The sequence below is a fragment of the Nerophis ophidion genome, linkage group LG15 (assembly GCF_033978795.1).
Source record: "Nerophis ophidion isolate RoL-2023_Sa linkage group LG15, RoL_Noph_v1.0, whole genome shotgun sequence".
Taxonomy (NCBI): Eukaryota; Metazoa; Chordata; class Actinopteri; order Syngnathiformes; family Syngnathidae; genus Nerophis; species Nerophis ophidion.
Genome location: NC_084625.1, coordinates 30357003 through 30377317, shown reverse-complemented (window position 1 = coordinate 30377317; position 20315 = coordinate 30357003). Strand labels below are relative to the sequence as shown.

General features: G+C 39.1%; 1 protein-coding gene across 4 annotated transcripts; it reads right to left on the bottom strand.

Moving 5' to 3' along the window:
- Positions 1-1746: 1746 nt before the first annotated feature.
- On the bottom strand, positions 1747-19815 carry nup58 (nucleoporin 58). 4 transcript variants are annotated; one of them, XM_061921990.1, is made up of 14 exons: positions 19388-19815; positions 19019-19182; positions 18907-18942; positions 14890-15171; positions 14686-14809; positions 13830-13895; positions 12372-12546; positions 12177-12256; positions 11974-12092; positions 11814-11896; positions 10453-10654; positions 5375-5458; positions 4983-5081; positions 1747-2579 (listed from the first exon to the last, which is right to left on the bottom strand). In XM_061921990.1, the coding sequence occupies exons 1-14, from the start codon at positions 19471-19473 to the stop codon at positions 2410-2412; spliced, it is 1770 nt and encodes a 589-aa protein (XP_061777974.1). In that variant the 5' UTR covers positions 19474-19815; the 3' UTR covers positions 1747-2409. The 4 variants fall into 4 exon arrangements, with proteins under 4 accessions (XP_061777974.1, XP_061777973.1, XP_061777975.1 ...); XM_061921989.1 differs by having other exon boundaries at positions 14686-14816; positions 14891-15171; XM_061921991.1 differs by lacking the exon at positions 4983-5081 and having other exon boundaries at positions 14686-14816; positions 14891-15171.
- Positions 19816-20315: the final 500 nt, after the last annotated feature.

The window sequence follows — 20315 nt, the reverse complement described above, 5'->3', positions numbered from 1 at the left end:
TAAGGGCATCAGTGAGCTCCTGTAAAGTCTGAGGAGCAACCTGGCGGCGTCTGATGGACCGAATAATTATGTCCCAGAGGTGTTCTATCGGGTTTAGATCAGGTGATGGTGAGCGCCATTCAAATTGTGTCAATTCCTTCATCCTCCACATACTGTCTGCATACTCTTGCCACATGAGGTCGGGTTTGTCGTGGACCAGGAGGAACCCAGGACCTATTGCACCAGCGTAGGGTCTGACCATGGGTGCAAGGTTTTCATCCCAATACCTGATGGCAGTCAGACTGCCCTTCTCTAGCCTGTAAAGGTCTGTTTGTCCCTCTATGGAAATGCCTCCCCAGACCATCACTGACCCACCACCCAACGGGTCATGCTGAATGATGTTGCAGGCAGCAAAGCGCTCTCCTTGGTTTCTCCAGACCCTTTCACGTCTATCACAGGTGCTCAGGATAAACCTGCTCTCATCTGGGAAAAGCACAGGGAGCCAGTGGCGGACTTGCCAATTCTGGTGTTCTAAGGCAAATGCCAATCGAGCTCCACGGTTCTGAGCAGTGAGCACAGGGCACAATACAGGACATCGTGCCCTGAGGCCACACTCGTGAAGTCTGTTTCTGACTGTTTGGGCAGAGACATTCACACCAGTAGCCTGCTGGAGGTCATTCTGTAGGGCTAGGGCAGTGCTCAACATGTTCCTCCTTGCACAAAGCAGCAGATATCGGTCCTGCTGATGGGATGAAGACCCGTCTACGGCCCTGTCCAGCTCTCCTACAGTAACTGCCTGTCTCCTGGAATCTCCTCCATGCTCTGGAGTTTGTACTGGGAGACACATCAAACCTTCTTGCAACAGCACACATGGATGTGCCATCCTGGAGGATTTGGACAATCTGGAGGATTAAGAAATCGCCTTATGCTCCCGGTCGTGATAATGACTCTAGCTAAAGCCAACACTTGTGGAAAAATAGTTAAAAAAGGTCAAGAGGGAGGAACTTGAAATGGCCTCCACCTGCAAAACCAGTCCTGTTTTGGGGGCCATCTAATTGTTGCCCCTCTAGTGCACCTGTTGTTAATTCCATCAAGACCAATGCAGCTGAAACTGATTAACAACCCCCTCTGCCACGTACCTGACCAAAACCTTATCAGAAAAGTGCATTTGAATTCATGCCATACCTTGATAAAAAACTGTTCCTTTAATTTTTTTGAGCAGTGTATATATAAATATATATATAAATGAATATATATTGCTCTCCTGGAAATACATTTCAAAATATTTAGGTTTCATGGGTCGCAGCCAAAAAGGTTCCCAGCTCTGTACAAGGTGGTGGCAAGCTAAGTAAAGTTAAAGTACCAATGGTTGTCACACACACACTAGGTGTGGTGAAATTTGTCCTCTGCATTTGACCCAGCAGCGGTGCTGCACCCGGGAATCATTTAAGGTGATTTGAACCCCAATTCCAACCCTTGATGCTGAGTGCCAAGAAGGGAGGCAATGGGTCCCATTTTAATAGTCTTTGGTATGACTTGGCCGGGGTTTGAACTCACAACCTACCTATCTCAGGGCAGACACTCTAACCACTAGGCCACTGAGTAGGTAAGTACTGAAACACAACATCAATATAATTGTAACAGAACAAAAAGAGTATTAGATTAATTTTGAATCAGAACATATTGAATTCCGGTTTAACAATTACCAAAGCGAACAAAATGTATTTCGAGTAATGTTGTACAAAGACAAAACATGACAAATGAAAGTGAATTACTAAACACATTATTGGAAAAAATACAGTTGTAAACAGATAGCAATTAGAAAATAAAAGTACAACAACCGAAAACTGAAAAAATCTCACATGCATTGCAGCAAATGAGACAAACCTATTATGTAAAGAGACTTTGTAAGCTCATCATAAATTGGTACATCTATGCAATAAAAAAATCAAATAAAAAGGTGTCCAAAAGTTACTTATGAAACTGGATGCAGCAAAAAACAGGACAAGGTTTTCAGGACTCAACAGTGACTGTCATGATGATGCTTGGTGCCTTTGACCCCTCCTCAATTTCTTTCTTGTTATAAAAAAATAAACATACTGTTCTAGACTCTTAAGTGATTTGACTATTAATTGTAACTCTGGACGGCATTTGTGACAAGTTGCGAACGCTCAGTCCAAACTAAGCTGGCATTCCCAAAAGCATGGCAGTGCAACAAGAACAATTGTCCACAATGGATTTGGTCCTAGTGTGATGCTATATTTGGTTAATGTCGTCAAAACGGTGCCAAGAAAACCCACTAGAGCCAAGATAATGACTGAGTTCAAATGGAATGAAGCTAAATCATAACGTTTGTACACTAGTTGGCATGTTTGCTCTTTTGGGTGGGTGTGGGGCAGTTACAAAAATTACATCTGTGGAATCTCACTTTTATCTTTTGCCCCGTTTATTACCAGCGGGGGGCTTCTTGAGCTGCAGCATGGGCGCTCCCATGCCAAAACCTCCAGCGGGTTGGTTGGACACCCCAAAGGTCAGGCCGGCCGACGGGTTGATGCCGGGGTTGCTGAAGTTAAAGCCTGACGTGTTGCTGCCGCCAAAACCTGCAAACAAAGGAAACAGAGATCAGATAGAAATTAAACAAAACCTATTCCATACACTCTGACATTAATTATAAGTAAGGCATGTATCACAGAGGAGAGCACGTGAAATGCACCTTTTTTGGAATTGTACCTATTATTCACAATCCTTATGAGAGACAAGCATATATATCTATTTTTCTTCATGCATTTTAATTTGAAATAACTGGGCCATACTAGGTGGCTAGCAATGGTGTGAATAAGAGTATACCCTTTGTGTCTAAATCACTCTAAAGATGCACCAAAAACCGCCAACTATACTTGTTTACACTTTGTGACCTGAATATATTAAGGGATATTCTTATTATTAGTGTTCACACAGACAAACAATTAAAGGCGCGTTGTGATACAAAGAGCTAACTGGCTTGTGCTGCTACAGTGTTGACTTACTGAGCTGCTGCAACACTGAGCTGATAAAAAATAATTCGAAATTATAACTCATTCCTCTCACTTGTATAGAAGGATGTGGACATAAACCGAGAAGTTAGTTATCTGTGACACTCAACTTAAATCTGGAAGTGGCAAGAAGGACACATAAAAATGCTTGTTTGCGGCAGCTGCTATTTTTTTTTAAACACTTCGAGTGGATTAATTTTTTCATCTAAACAGGAAAATATGAACATCCTATTAGTAGGCATCCCAGTGAGTAGACATTGTACAGTAAGTGATTATTATGTGTGTCGTTTTTCATGAAGTCTGCTGTGAGGAGTACCAGTAGTCAGTGTTGTTGAACGTTGGGATAAGTCTGTGAAATTAATACGCTTAATTTATATTTATTCAATAATATGCTTGAAATTAGAAAAATATGTAATTACATTATGAATGTGCCTGTTAATACATTACATACATATTGTACTTACAGCATGTATATAATACCTTGACTGAGGTGTTTATTTTTTTAGAGCACTTTGTAGGCGGAAGAGAGACTCCCATTGACTCCATTGAAAGATGACTTTTATTTACAAGTTAGAATGCATTAAAAATAGATTATTATATGTTTTTGTTGAACATAAGAATTGTGAATGATAGACAAAAAATGCAGTTCCCCTGTGACACTATTTCAAATATAATATTATTGTAGTAGCAACTTAGGAGGAAATGCAGACATCTGTTGAGGAAAGGTGTTTGTAGTTATTATTCAAGGGATGGCATCAATTAAGAGACATATTTGACAATATCACACAAGATGTAAAGTGTAAACTCTACATGGTCAAAGCATTTTGAAGAAAGTGCACATTTCCCCCTATTTTGCCATTAGTTTTTGTTTCTAAATAAAATTACGTTGGTTTTTTTATTGCAACGTTATTAGAATAGGATATAAAAAAAAAGTATGCATACTTTCTCTTAAGAACTTTTTCGGCCCCATTGATTCCCATTATAACTGCAATATTTAACAGAATGTATTCCTGGTATATTACTGCGCTTTTCCTATGACAACCAAATGAATGTCATTGTCAATTGAAAAAAAATAAATTGTTGTGTAATGGCGCTCCTTAAACACCAGATGGCGCCAGAAACGCACGATACATACTTTTCGGAGCTTTGATGACCGTAAACTGCCATTAAACCTCGACTTGTATGGAAAATGATCTTGAGCAAACACTTGTGTGAACTCAAACTTAATCATGTCCACCTGCTTTCGCTCTCATTCCAGCTCAGTAAGCACTGTAAAAATATGTAGTTGTCTATTGTATCAAAATCAATGTCATGAATTAAAGTCTGTAATTACCCAACCTCAAATATTCTCCTCTGTTACTTTTTTTTATTATTATATTTGGCATTATAGAATTAAGTTATTTTTGACACAAAGCCCACAAACAGAAAAACTATAAAAACTTAAAAGATGTCCTATGTTGAAAAGGGAAAAAATGTATTGTTGACTAATGACACTTATGAGTGGGTCCCTTTTGGTTTCTAAGAGTAAGTGTATAGTCAATCCTAAACTTGTATCAGGGTTAATACAAAATATTCACTAACTAAGTTATTACTTTATGTATATCTAAGGATCAATTTTGAAGTGTACATTTAAGGCAACATTTTCAGACCACTATGTACTATATATTTAGTCAAAATAGGCTTGTTTCATCTTTGTTACACCTTATTTTATGTCACTATATAAAAGTTATTGTGTGAATTAATTATCAGTAAAATACATGGAGAAGGGACATTTTCAATATAAGCTTTCATTCTTTCTACTCAATCATAATCTTAACCACCAGACAAAAAATCTTAATGTAAAAAAAAAAGTACCTGTAAGCACAAAAGCCAACATCACATACACACACACACACTTTACATAGTCTACACACACGGCTCAAGTCTTTAATGCTAGTGAGTCATGCGTGTGGTGTTACCGTACACATGTACCTGCACTCAGACTGCCTCCTGTGGGCTTAGCGGTGGAGGTGAAGGCAAAAGAAGAACCCCCAGTACCCACCCCACCAAATCCTGGCCCTGCACCAAAACCTGTGGGGGAGAAAGCGACACACACGGGGATGATAGTGGGGTGTGGGTATGTCAGCTTGAACTTGCCGAAACTAGCAGCACAAAGCAAAGGCCATAAAGAGGAAAGACTCTCTGGTATGCGTTCAGACCACCACCTTAGTTGGCATTCACTGTTTAAGACAAAACAGCACTTACGTTTTAGAGCATGTTGTGCAGGAATGAAATAGACCAAGTTTATAATATACATCCTCACTCTCACACACACAGAGGCACACACACACACTCGAAGTTGACAAAAAAAACTGCAGTGATACCTCCCAAAGTGGTCGAGCCCAAACTAGTGCCCACTGCTGTGGCAAAGGGGTTTCCAAAACCTCCTCCCAAGGGTGCCTGGGTCCCTACGGCACAGAGAGATGCTTTACTCCTTTTACAACTCCGCTTTTGACAAATAAAGTTGCCCCTTCAATGAATAATAAAAACAAATGTCCCTTCCATATACAGTGGTACCTCAACTTCCGAGTGTTTTGAGATAAAAGTGGTCTCCAGGATAATTGCTGTGCTTAAATTTGCAAGCAAAAATTTGAGTTCTAAGCGTCACTGCCATTAGCTGGTGTAGCAAATGTCACAAGACTCCGAAATATCTGGTCTTACGCTCCAGAATCGGCTTACAGCTGGTAATCAACATAACTTTGTTTTTTCAATCATGAAAATAGCGTGTGCAGGGCAGTGCTGAAAAGAAATAAATTTAATAAAGAAATCAAAACCAAGCACGTTGCTAACTTGGTGAAGCAATTAAAACATTGTTCATTCTGCACCAGCCCCGGATGTTAAAAGATTATGTAAACAACGAACAATTATCTATAAAAATATGGAAAAACTGATGATTGTGTTTGATGGAGAAGCAGCTTGAAAGAGAAACTGCGGAAGTTCACTCTCCAAGGCTAGTACTCTACATTACTTTTAAAAAATACTGTAGTTGTTTGTATGACAGTCTATCGTATTGTTTTTATACAGTATTTATCATCTAAAAATTTTTTTTCTTAAAGGGCATATATAAATTCTGCCAACCTTGGGAGCTCCAGCCCCAATTATATTATTTTCAAAGGGAGACGTTAAGTTGCAATACAAATGTCTGGAGTAAAGAGCTCTGTAATAAAACCAATTAAGCTTGTAAATTGAGGTACTACTGTATGGGCAAAAAACATCTCAAACATTCAACTCATCCAAATAAAAAGTTACAAAATCAGTGTTTCTTTCTTTTTTTTTTAACACGAAGTACCACCAAGAATATTTGCTATGCAAAAAAGACTACTTAGGCAGTTTAGCTGGTTTTAGTTTACCAAGTACAATACTTACGCTGTGTGAGCAGAGGCAGAGGTAAACAATATTTCAGAAAATACCTCGTTCTTTTGTAAATTTTTATACATCATTATAATAAAATGTAATCTTCATGGAGCCTGTGTACTGTAGTGGTTGGTGCACCTACCAGTTTGATAATTTATTAACTAATATTACATGTGCAAAATATTTTATCAAAACCAGCTAGTTCTTTCACTCCAAAACTTGTCTTTTTTAAATTTATATATATACTTGCATTAAAAAAAAGTCAAATTAGCTCCAGGTAAAAACAAAAACAAGGACAAGAGTTTGTTTAAAAAAAAATGTTTTATTGTGAATTTAATAAGCAACTACACCTTCATAAAGACACAAACAATTTAGAACATAATGATTGGTAATAATTACTAACCGCTACTGCATTTGACAAGTTTCAGAAGACTCAAGATTTTAGAGTGAATGAACTAGCATATGTTCCAAAAAAAGCATGAATTAAATATAGCTGGAAAAGGCACAACATATTATATATATTAAATATACTGTATCAACAAACATTGGTTATATACGATTCAATACAATTCAAAGCACTGGAGAGTTAGATAAGACACAAGGATTTGGCGTCTAAGGGATCAGTGTACTACTGTATATACTGCTCAAAATAATATGTTACAATAGAAATCAATAGTTGCAGCTTAATGAACAAACATTGTAACTATTACATAAATCGCTCTTTATCAGTGTATTCTTACACTTGGCCACTTGCATGTCTACTGTGTAGTTTTGGTGAGACAAAGCGTGACTTTGGGAAGCGGCTGGCTCACATTCATGTGTCTAAAACGTGTCAAATAGAGCCTTATAAAAAGTAGTCAGAAAAATATACTAAACAGTCAAGGACAGCCTCAGCTGACTTCAAGTACCAAAAAATGGGACCACTACTGCAACCACCGTAATGTAATATAATAGTGTAATAGTAATATAATAGTGTAATAGTCACTGCCGAGCAGAATACGTGCATGGAAGACATGTTTAGAAATTAATACGAAAGTAGTTTACGTGTGGAAAACACTTAACAATTCAGTGTCCCGACTCCTTCGAAAACCTACTACTTAATAATAAAATTATTAAAAAATATTTGGTTGTCTTTCACACAACACAAACAGTACTACTGCTATCTCACTAAAAGTGAAAGTAGCACTTGGTTAAACTTCAAGGGGAAATGATCCAGTAGCCCTTATGAGTATTTTATTTTATAATCCAACCTACCATTTATATTTTAAATCAGATGTAATGCAATAAATGTAATCAAGTAAGTAGTTCACACTGACTTCTTTAAATACAAGCAAGTGCTAAGTAACCAACTTTTTGTTCTTAACTTCATAAGTAGCTTTCATTCGCTGTCCTGAGTTGTTTGGCACGTTTGATTTATTGACAAATGTAAAGACGCTTTCGGCCAACACCAACACATTTGAAGGATAACCTACAGATGTTTGTACACCATGCCATCTCACATGCAAACGTATATAGTTAGGTCAAAAAATACTGAAAAAACCTCCTTAAATAGTCCACAAAGTCCATAAAATGACCAAATTTTATCTCGCCTCTGACTCAAACTCCTATTTGTCAACTAATCGCCAATGTCAGCCATGTTTTTGTATTCATTTCACTGCACCTTGAGTTCAGACCTGGCAAGCAAGTAAAATCTCTGCTACTTCAGAGAAGTTTGGTCGCAGTACAACGAACTACAAGTTCTCTTTTTAAAAATCAAAACAGAAAACTTTTTTTTTTCAAACTGGAAAAATGCAGGCTTTTTGCAAATTATGAGGTAATCAAAATGTTACAAAAACTGTGGTTGACTACTTGGCATGGCGTGTGCTACAGAAGCCACAAAAAAATATGTTCACACCAGTAGTTTTACTGGAGTATAGTTTGTATTCCAACAAGTGACTTGTTTCTGGAAGTGACAGCCAGTGAAAAGACAAGCTAAGATGGCTGTTGAAGAAGCACGCAAACTGTCTGAATACACAAGAGGCTAACATCTTTCTGCAAAATTCGGAAATATTTGTCAAGTGATATCAATGATCATACGTCGGTCGCGGCCTCAGACTTAAAGTATTGTGCTCCAGACACCATTCTACACGACAAAACAGATGAAAACTTGGAAAAGCATGGCGTTCTACACCTTCTTTATGTGTGGCTCGGTCAAGGAAATTGGTTTCAAGACTCTCCCGGATAAATTATGCCTCGTCTTTGCTCAGTCAAGGTTGCATTTCATGATTCAACTTCACGTCTACTGATGTTTGTTGCTGTTGCATACACAGTTTACAAGTAGTGTGTGTCCACCCCGTCCTTATCTAAATATAACTATAGATGTCAACATTATGCAGGTGCTGAAAAATTCATTTGATTGTTGCTCTTTGTAAAACTCTTTTAGGTTTTCCTGACATTTGCTTTCTTTTATTTACACTTGCCGACTTGGTGCTTTTTAAAACACTCGTAGCAAACGTGTTGAGGAAATACAAATAATATCAAGATAACACTTAAATGGGAAAAAAAACATTAAAAGCATATCAAACAACTATTTAACGGAGTGATCACGGCACTCATGCATTCTTTGACTCTGCTCCCTTTGAATAGTGTGAGCTGCATGTCTTTCTTGTCGTTTCGTAAAGTCTTGCACTCGTCCTCGCTGTTTAATTACCTCTCAAGGAACTCTGATGAAACGTTAATGCAGAGGGTAATTTCACCACACCTCCTGTGTGTGTGTGACTATCAGTGGTACTTTAACTTTTATCCTTTTCTCAATTTGAACGATTTGTACAGCCGAATACACAAGCATTGGGCAATTTTTCTTCGAAAAAGGCTAAATGGCGTCTAGTACCCATTGAAAACCGCTAGCTTGACCACCGGCCGGAAATGACATCGGTAACATCACAGCAATACACCGTTTGGCTGCAACAATTTGTAAAACTAAAACCACTTTTAAATTCAAGTATTGGAAAAATTAACAAACACTCAATTTGAATATTGCTTTCAAACCTGCGCTTTGGATGCTAGTTCTTTACCACAAGTTATATTGACAGTCATTGCAAACATGCACAATTACACTATAATGTGCAATGTGTGGTGGTAGATCACTGATGAATGTGGTGTAAAATGTGATGAATAAACAATATAGTGTGTTAAGTATTAGGTTATTTGTGTGTGATTACATTTAATACAGGAGAACAATATGCAATACTAATATAAGCTTTTTTATTGAATTGTTTTGTGTAAAATCTGGCAACACATTTGTTACCAATAAATAGGGCTCATACAAGGCAATATAAAGTATTAGTAATTAATAAAAACATGTCAACAAGAGTGTCACATATTACTGGCCAGACCCTGTACAGCCAACCACTGACTGATTCTAAAACAATGGTCCTGCTTTTTCCCAGTGCACTCTATTAAGCCATAATAAAAATCGGCAATAACGCAGTCAATACAAAAGAAAATATAACCAAAGCAGCTCACACACACGCTGCAGTGTATATACATTTGCAATCAGTCATGTTATACAAGCAAAATAGTTACTTCTACTTGCTAAAATATATAAAATCACACAGCAGACCTCTAACTAATTAATCAAATACACACACACACACACAAAATACTGATTATGTGTGCTCATTTCAAGCATGAAGTGTAGTGGTGTGATAATGTATATTCTTGGCCGTTTGTCACATTTCAAATATAGTTTAGGCTTAGCCATGGTTACTAAAATGTTAACACCCTGGTATTGTAGATTAAGGCGCATTAGATAAATTAATCTAGCCCATGAACCAAGGACCCGATAGAAGCAACAATAAGGCAGAAATATATGTCCGCTTAGGAACGTGTTTTTTTTCCTTTTTCCATAAATTAAACACTTATATAACAGCTTGGCACCATCTAAAGCTATTTTTTTTATTTATTTAGATGATCCCAAATGTTCTCTTCTCACGCCAACATATTAATTATTGTGTCCTGTCTAAAGTCTCTAAAGTAGCAACATTCTAAAACTTGTAGGCAGTCAGACCTGGAGTTGGCTGCTGTTGCTGGGTCAATGTGGCTGCCATGGCAACAGCAGCAGCATTTGGCACGCTGGAGAAGGGGGCTGGGCCGGTGGTCACACGTGGCGTGCTCTGCCACTTCCTGTTGGACACCCGTTTGGACTCAAAGACGTCTGTTGAGTCTTCCAGGAAGGCTCGACGGTAAGAAAGGTACTGGTGCTTTAGGATCTAAGACATGGGACAAAAAAAGATGGATTAATATTGAACAGGGGTCAGCAACCTTTACCACTCAAAGAGCCATTTTTACCCGTATCACAAAATAAAGAAAACTATGGGAGCCACAAGTCTCTTTTGAAATTTAAAATGAAATAACACAGCGTACAAAGTTTTTTTTATGCTTTGTGCTATGCATTAACCAGGGGTCTCAGAGACGCGGCCCGCAACTTAATATGAAAATGTAATATTAGTGCGGCCTGCGAGTTTTATTTGAATGCCACTTAACATCACATTTGCCAACCATATCAATTTTTCCGGGAGACTACAGAGTTTCAGAGCAACCATTCTCTCGACTGTCTGCTGGTTTTCACCCAAACATCAATAATAAGGGCGTATTATGACGACAATGTGTTTAGCGCCCTCTACAACCGTAACAAACAGCTTACCAGCCCATTCACATGTTGTATGAGGCTTCTGCAGACACACATAAGCGACTGCAAGTCATACTTGCTCAACAGTAACCCTGAGGGTTGTGATATTAACAACTTTAGCACTCTTATACCGCCCCCCCGTGTGTCGGTTGAAGGGGGGCAGGGTTTGGTGGTAGTGGGGGCGTATAATGTAGACCGCAAGAGGTCGGCATGCATGGGATTCTGGGTATTTGTTCTGTTGTGTTTATGTTGCGTTACAGTGCGGATGTTCTCCTGAAATGTGTTTGTCATTCTTGTTTGGTGGGGGTTCCCAGTGTGGCACATATTAGAAAGAGTGTTAAAGTTGTTTATATCACAACACTCAGTGTAACCTGTATAGCTGTTGAACAAGTATGCCTTGCAGTCGCTTGCGCGTTGAGTCAGCACTCGCACATTAGATGTGGCCGGCCGGCACTCCGATAGCATAGTATTAAAGCGGACGCGACGACGTGGTCGAGAGGACGTTTAAGGCATTGCCATCACGGCACGCCCTCAATATTGTTGTCCGGGTGAAAATCTGAGAATGTTATCCTGGGGAGATTTCAGGGAGAGGCACTGAAAACCTCCCGGAAAAATGGGGGAGGAGTTCGGCAAGTATGCAGCTGAGCCACATCAGTGTCATCCAAGAGCCGCAGGTTGCCGACCCCTGATATTGACCAATGCCAATCAGCGATGACTAATATTAGCAATCTTAGGCTGACCTTTACGTTCTCATGGACAGACTGGAGCTGGGCAGCCTGTGCGACAAATGTCTGGTACAACTTTTGCATGGCCATGGTCAGGTCTTGGAACAGATCAAAAACGGACACAATCAAATAACACATCTCCAAACTTCATTGTGGCAAAAGTGATGCTTCTTACCTTGCGGAGTGATGTGAGAGCCATTACTTTGTGTGGTTAGGTGGTTTTCAAGCTCTTCTATTTGCTGCCGATATTGTTGCAGCTGAACCTCAAACTGCTCCACCAGGCAGCGGAAATAGCTAAATGAATGTTTTTTTTTTTTTAAATGTAGGTTTGTCTATAAAAAAAGTTGCAAGAGGTGGCTATTCAGATTGCTTACTTACTCAGATGGAGCAGTGTTTTCATGTTGAAGACCAGGGGGTGTCTTTTGTGTACGAAGTGCTATGTCAGCATTTTTCAGCTCCTAAATAAAAACACAAAAGGAGGAAAATTTAAGATTTAATTACACTTTAGATATCTAAATCGTATTTAAGTGAACAACAAAATCTGTAAATTGCCTGCTAGGTCTTTCAGTCTACCTGTGCTGTCTCGAGCTTCAGCTTGTCGATGGCCAAAGCTTGGCGCTGTAAACCGCTGGCACTGACGGAGAGAAGCTGTTTGAGATTCTTGATGTCATCCTGCACTTTGGATATTGCCTTGGACGACATCCTGCTGATGTCCTCCTGGACCTGCTTCTGCTCCTTGACAAATTTTCTATCAAAGAAATTGAAACACGACAAATAGTAAATAAATGCATTTGATAGGGACATGCCACTGGCATCAGACGATTTTAGTGAAAAGAATGTTATCGGTAGGGCTGTGAATCTTTGAGCACCACATATTCGATTCAGAATAGATTATTCATTCAAAACGATTCTCAATTCAAAATCAATACTTTAGCGTCCCAGTTGTATGATTAACTATATTCCTCCATAAAATAGTTAAACAGCTGTGATACATTTTTGTATTACTTTAAAGAAAACTGATTAGTAAATAAAATTATGCCTAAAGACAAATACAAATAAGGCAACAACAAAAGTATCCCACACTTTTCTTTTCTAAAGTAAATCTCTTCAACAGGTATGGGAATCTACATAAATCATATGATTTGCCTGAGTGGCTGGACAGGACGGATTATTTTCCCCCCTATAGAAATAGTTACAAATAAGAATCGCGATTTATTGGAAAATCTATTTTTTTTGACACCATAGCTAAATTATGTCGATTACAATTGCTGATCCTCTCTGGCTGACAAGCAGCTAGAACCTCATTAGGTGTCTCCATACACATTGTAGAGGCGCTCATCTGCATTAATAATAATCACCTCCATTACAGCAAATAAACATACATGCTGCACAACAAGAGAAAGGCATGCTAATGGCTAAGATAACCTTGCTTTAAACACAAGAAAAGGGTGCTTAGTAAAGTTTAAAAAGTGTAGATGTAAACACCTTATGGCAGAAAGTAAGCATATATCAACAGAAAATTAACAAGTAGATTAAAAGGAGTCTAGAGAATATAGTATAACAACTATTATGTCAACATTGTCACAGTCAATATACGATATGTAAGAGGAGGATTGGATCAATCAAATTGGTGGTGTCAATATTAAGGGTCTTGGTCGTATATGATCGATGATTAAATTGTATCAAAAAATCAGTGTAATGGCTGTTATTGTTTATGTTTACAAAGTTTGAAAATAATTAACTGGATACACGAGAATTTTGAGCGCATAAACCAATTAATTTAAATTATAAAACAGCATTTTTTTACTTTTTAGTTGTTGTGTACTATGACATTGTTTTCATTTAACAATTGTATGTAATAAAAGAGAATACAAACAGGTTTAAATTTTGTGTTGATATTGTTAAACTGTCAATAGTACTCACCATGAATACATCTAAAAAATTTAGTTATTCATGTTATCGTTATCAGTATCGGTTGAACTGATCGGTACCAGCAGTATAAACCTTGACTAATGACTGCTGCATACTTACTGGAAATTCTCAACATCTTGACAAATGACTGGAGACAGGTTCTCGTCCTTTAAAGCTTTACTGTCCCTAAGCAGATGAAATAGAAATACTTGTTATTCTACAAATAACTGAAACAGCAAACAGATTAGCTACCTGTAGGTATGTAAGTGCATTTTAAAAAATATATTCTTTCAGAGTATATTGGCCTAAGGAATATATTTTTGTAGCACAGCATAACATATTTACTAAATTCTGAGGGGCATATACTATAAATTGCCTGCAGAAACATCAAGCTTTTGACTACTCAGGATGTTGGAGGAGGCCTTTGTAAAGGCATTTATTTAGTATTTAATATTGAAGCTATTTGATCTTTTTCCCACCAAAAATGTTGATATATGTTGTATACAGTGCAGATTACAAATTGTACTATTGCATTGTAATTATATTACAAAGTAATATATATTGTGATATTTTATACTAAATGGGATTCATACAAATCTATGTTTTATATTTATTAGTATTTTCACATACTTTTTCCACAAATAAAATTATATTTTAAACAAGGAATAGAATACGGTAAATAGTACTGCAGGTTTGATTTTCAGTAATTAGATAAAATTGTTTTCAATGTGTATTGTAGGGGAAATAGTTTTTTTTTCCAATTTTAATTTAATTTGAAGCTTTTCTCTGATTAAATGAATCATTAAGCCCCAACAGTAAACTTTTAGTATAGGTGTTTTTTCTTTACTTATGAGTGGATTGTCATTTACCAGTCATTATACAACAAATTATATAAAAACTTATTTTACAATAAAGTTATATTTTGTTATGTTACCAATTCAAAAATAAAGTATGTGTAATGGTCACCATGACTTACTGGGCATTGGTTCCAGATGTGTCATTCTTTTTCTCAGATGACGTATTGAAGTCCACCCCACCCAAGCCAATACTGGGTGCTGGGGCTGCCGTTGACGTGTTTAATAAAGAACCTAATGTCAACCCTCCACCAACAGATGAAGTAAAATAATGTTATAAATCACATATAGTGCATGTATTGCTGAATTAAAAGCTTTTATCTAACCTGTAACCGCAGTGTTAGAAAAAAGACTCCCGCCCAGTGACGGCAGAGTCGCAGCTGCAGTCGTGGTTGTCGTGCCACCGAGACCGAGCATGAAGCCTGTTGCGGCGGGCTGCTGTGGCGCCGTCGACGTCAAAACGGAGCTAAATGTTAAACCTGCTCCTGTGGGGACTGACGTGGATGTGGCAGCCGCTGCGTTGAGAGAAAAGGGCGCAGCAGAACCGGTGGGTTTGTTGAAGGACATGCTAAAGCCAGCAGGGGCTGTTGTCGTAGAACCTGGGGCACCTGAAACAAGCAATAGGTGTAGTTCATTCAAGTGACATCATGTTTGGCTAATTAAATATGCAAGACTGGACATAGTGCTCAAGGGAGCATCAGTTGTCAAATTTGTTCTGGACAGCTTTTTGCCTTTTTCCAAGAAAAATGCTCTATGCTTGCGTTGTTTTAGGGTGTTGGAACCGTTCAAATCGTGAAAAGGATAAACATTTCTTCAGAGTTGCTTGAGAGGTAACAATGAAGGGCAAAAGAGTGCAAGATTTTACGACGCGATAACGAGAAACGCACAATTTTGCAGTGATCACTTTGTTAAAAGTTTGTTTGATATACGTTTAACATTTAGTATTTCCAATGTATGGATTATCTTGATATCATTTGTATTTAAGCATGTTTCAAAGTTTCAAAATGCATTTCTTCAACGAGTGTTTTGTAAACCACCAAGAAAGCAAACGTAGCAAAACCTAAGAGTTATGTCTTTACCAAAGACACCAATCATACATTTAGCTTTTAACAAATACACCACATTGAGATTCATGGTTATATTTTGATAAAAACGAGGAAAACCACACATACTCGTAACAATGTGTGCAACAAGGCAACATGGCCGAAACGTACCTGGCCATACAGTTACATTGAGCTGTTATCACTTCTCCGTCTTCTTTCACAACCAGCCAGGTCTTCAGTGGTCTCTCCGATTATACTTTTGAGTGGTTAACATAATGTGGAAATAGGTCTGGGCGATATGGCCTTTTTTTAATATCGCGATAGTTTTAGTCCATATCGCGATACACGATATATATCTCGATGTTTTGCTTTAGCCTTGAATGAATACTTGATGCATATAATCACAGTAGTATCATGATTCTGTGTCTACATTAAAACATTCTTGTTCATACTGCATTAATATATGCTCACTTTAAACTTTCATGCAGAGAAGGAAATAACAACAAAAAAAACAAACACTATTTTTTTCATACGGTGTTGATCTGGAAATGCTTGCCTCTGCATTTTGATGGTGTGGGCGTGTGGCACCGAATGGAGATGTTGACAGGCGGAGTAATCACTCTTCATTCTCTAGCAGGTGACTTTTCAAATGATGCTACATATTAGCAGTAATGCTACTTTTTGTAGCAACGCTTTTGCCCCACATTTGACAAATTACGTTTGTCTGTTCGACATCTTCCCACTTGAAGTCAAACCACCACCAGACGATGGACCCCCTGCTGTTTTTCTTGGGAATAAATTCTTCCTTCAATTGTTACCAGATTAGCACCTTCTTTCTCTCGTAATACCACTCGCAACACAGCTAACGTTACCCAAGCTGCTACCTCTCTGCTTCGCGAGGGCGTATACGTATGTGACGTATGACGTGACAGTATGTGAAGTATGTAAGAAGATGCGCGTGTTGTCTGTGAGGAGACCCAAGAAAGAGCGAGGAGAGCCTGTAGTGCAATGTCAGCAGCTAAATGCAACTGCGTGAGAACGTAGACTCCAATATCACGATATAGTCATTTTCAATATCGCACAAGGACAAACCTGCGATATATCGAGTATATTGATATATCGCCAAGCCCTATGTGACAATGAACAACAGTGAATAAAGGCTATCCAGTGCTACTCGCAGTTTGTTTACAAGGACTCGTACTCGGAAGCCGCAAAATTAAATCCTGAAGTGCAACATTACCTAAAGAAAAAAAACGATGCATGATTTATCTGGGAGAATCTTAATACCAATTTCCTTGACCCCGCCACAAACCAATAAGTTGCAGGGCTCCATGCTTTTCAAAGTTTTCATCTGTTTTGCGGTGAATGATGAGATCTTGAGCACTAGATAGTTTGAGATGTCTGTGAACGCAACCAAGAAGATCCTTGAGGATAGATTATATTGCGTAGCAAGAGTTTTTGCTTGTATCTGCTTTTAGCGGTAATATCTAGGCCCCTTACATAGTCAAATCGTTCGCACACTATTTGCTGCTCGGTAGTCGTGTTGGTTCACCATAGTGATGGGATCAGCAGTTCTTTTGACTGTACTGAATCACAAGAATCAGTTCCTTAAATTGATTTGTTCAAAAAATGTGTTCACCGGAACACATCTGCAGCAGCAGTTTTGTGTGCAGGTTGGCGAATCATGAGTCAGTCAGTAACAGCTTTCCCAGCAGCAGATATCGGTGTGTCAGTTTGTGAACGACACAAGCCCTCAGCACCCAATGAACGACACGCACAGTGACTGAACGAGAGCTTCAATGTGACGTCCTCCTCCGCGACACAGTCAGTTCTCTGTGTCAGTAGGTTCGCGAGTCCTGATTCTGAATGAGTGAGTGAGTGCAGCGCGAACATGATTCACGTCCTCAGCGACAACCAGTCAGTTCTTGTAAGTTCGTGAAGCGAGCCTGAATCACTCAGCTACAGTTCTGTGGGCCAGAGGGCGACAGATGTGAATCGCTCTCTGCAAAAACAAATATTAAATTAAGAAACCCTTAACAAATGCCAACATAAAAAATAAATGTTCTGTAGCAAAGAAAATGTAAACTTAAATATGCAAACAGAAAGACAAGAAACACCTTCAAAATAAAACAAAGAGCCAGAAATGCCAACATAAAATCTAAATGTTCTGTAGCCTACGTTTAAAAATATAACAAAGAAAATATCAACTTAAATGTGCAAACAAAAAGAAAATAAATAGGCTACCTTAAATAAAACAAAACAAATATTAAACCAGGTGCCAGAAATGCCAACATAAAATATAACATTTCTGTAGCTTACATTCAAAAATTACAAGAATGGAAATATCAACTTGAATATGCAATAAAAAATTGTATGTGTTGAGATAATGGGGACAGGGCGCGTGTGTGTGTTTGTTTTCATGTGGCTTGAGTCAACATTAGCCGTTAGCTTGGAGACTGAATGGAGAACGGATGTCGATGGCATGAAACATATCCCCGCGACGGGAGGAGAAACACTCAAGGTATTGGGGCAAGCAGAGCAGAGAGCAAGAGCGTTGTCGTTCACTGAGAGATTCATGTCGTTAATCCGCGGTGAACGAATCGTTCGCTCAGTCCCTCCCCCCGCCCCCACGATGAGTAGCTGGCTGCGTCGTTCGGCAACGTCGAGGGTTCAGTGAGTCACAGAATGCGCCAGTTCCACTCATACCGGCATGGCGCAGTGGGTAGAGCGGCCGTGCCAGAAACCTGAGGGTTGCAGGTTCGCTTCCCACCAATTGACATCCAAAAAAATCGCTGCCATTGTGTCCTTGGGCAGGACACTCACCCTTTGCCCCCGGTGCCGCTCACACTGGTGAATGAATGATGAATGAATGATTGGTGGTGGTCGGAGGGGCCGTAGGCGCAAACTGGCAGCCACGCTTCCGTCAGTCTACCCCGGGGCAGCTGTGGTTACTGATGTAGCTTACCACCACCAGGTGTGAATGAATGATGGGTTCCCACTTCTCTGTGAGCGCTTTGGGTATCTAACAATAGAACAGCGCGATATAAATCCAATCCATTATTATTATTATTATCATGGTCGCGGCGGAGCTCAACTGAACTGAGAAAGGAACGAATCAGTTCATGAAGTGATTCAGTTCAGTACGTTCACTCAAAAGATTTGTTCGTTTGAACGAATCGTTCGCAAACGACACAACACTAGTTCACCAGGAGTAAGCAGGTCAGAAAAAGTCACGTGATTAAACTAAACTAAAAAGACCATTTATAATTTTGTCATTAACTTATGAAACTGCATGATTACCTAATGTTAAGCCAGCAGTGGGTGCTGCAGCAGTACCTGCACATAAAGAACATGAGCTTAATGTGGCATTTTAAACACACACAGTTCAATTGCATGTTCTGATCTTGGTTACCTGGAGCGGGTGTGTTGAAAGAAAACCCCCCAGTGGGTTTCTGACCAAACAGGCCACCTCCTAAGCCAAGAGATGCAGTGGTGCTGGAGGTAGAGGCAGGGGTCGCAGCAGCTGCACCCAAAGCATTCCCGAAAGAGAAGCCGCCGGTATTTGCCGCGGGTGCACTGAAAGAACAGCATGATTTAGATGACGAATTATATTTAATTAACACAGCACAATTTACGTGATCAAGACAAATGCTAATGCAGAAATAACTAAGTCAAACCATGACACACAATGACGTCACGCTCATCAATAGGTCAAGTAGTTGAGTGAATGTTGTCGACCGCGGCTATGCTAACGTTAGCGAGGACGCTCCATTATTATTACCTGGTTGCTGTTCCGAATGCAAATCCTCCTCCCGCGTTGGTGGAACCAAGAGTCCCCGTCCCAAAATTAAATCCAGACATTGTCATTTAATCATTAAACGCCGTAAAACTCTAGACTTTAGCCAGACCATGAGGGTCAACCCAGCATAGTCGTTAGCATTTCATTCGCTAGCTGCGCCAAAATGTCCGCGTGAGGGCCTGAGCTGCACCATTCTAACTGAAAGTATATCTGTCCCGGAGACACCAGATTTTAAATCCAACGGGACTAACGTCCTACTGTTTTTATATGTATGCCCCAGTTAACGGTGTTCTTTTTAGCCGTCAAACTTGGCAAAATTCAAAGGACAAATCCACGCATGGAGCACTTTTTCTTATTCCCCGCCTGCAAGACAAGTAAGCGTGGTTGCATTATGGGTAGAATAAAATGATCGACTACATTACCCAGCATGCACCCCTTATGGGCGTTTAACGTATGGTGAAAGCTCATAGTTCCACAATAAGCGCTCCAATCCAGTTTCAAAATAAAACTATATAAACAACTAGCACAGTGGTTCTTAAAGGCCTACTGAAATGAGATTTTCTTATATAAACGGAGATAGCAGGTCCATTCTATGTGTCATACTTGATCATTTCTCGATATTGCCATATTTTTGCTGAAAGGATTTAGTAGAGAACATCCACGATAAAGTTCACAACTTTCGGTCCTAAGAGAAATGCCCTGCCTCTACCGGAAGTCGCAGACGTTAACGTCACCCGTGTGATGGCTCCTCACATATTCACATTGTTTTTAATGGGAGCCTCCAACAAAAAAGTGCTATTCGGACCGAGAACACGACAATTTCCCCATTAATTTGAGCGAGGATGAAAGATTCGTTTTTGAGGCTATTCACTAGAAAGAAAAAAAAAGTTGAAAAAAAAAAACGTGATTG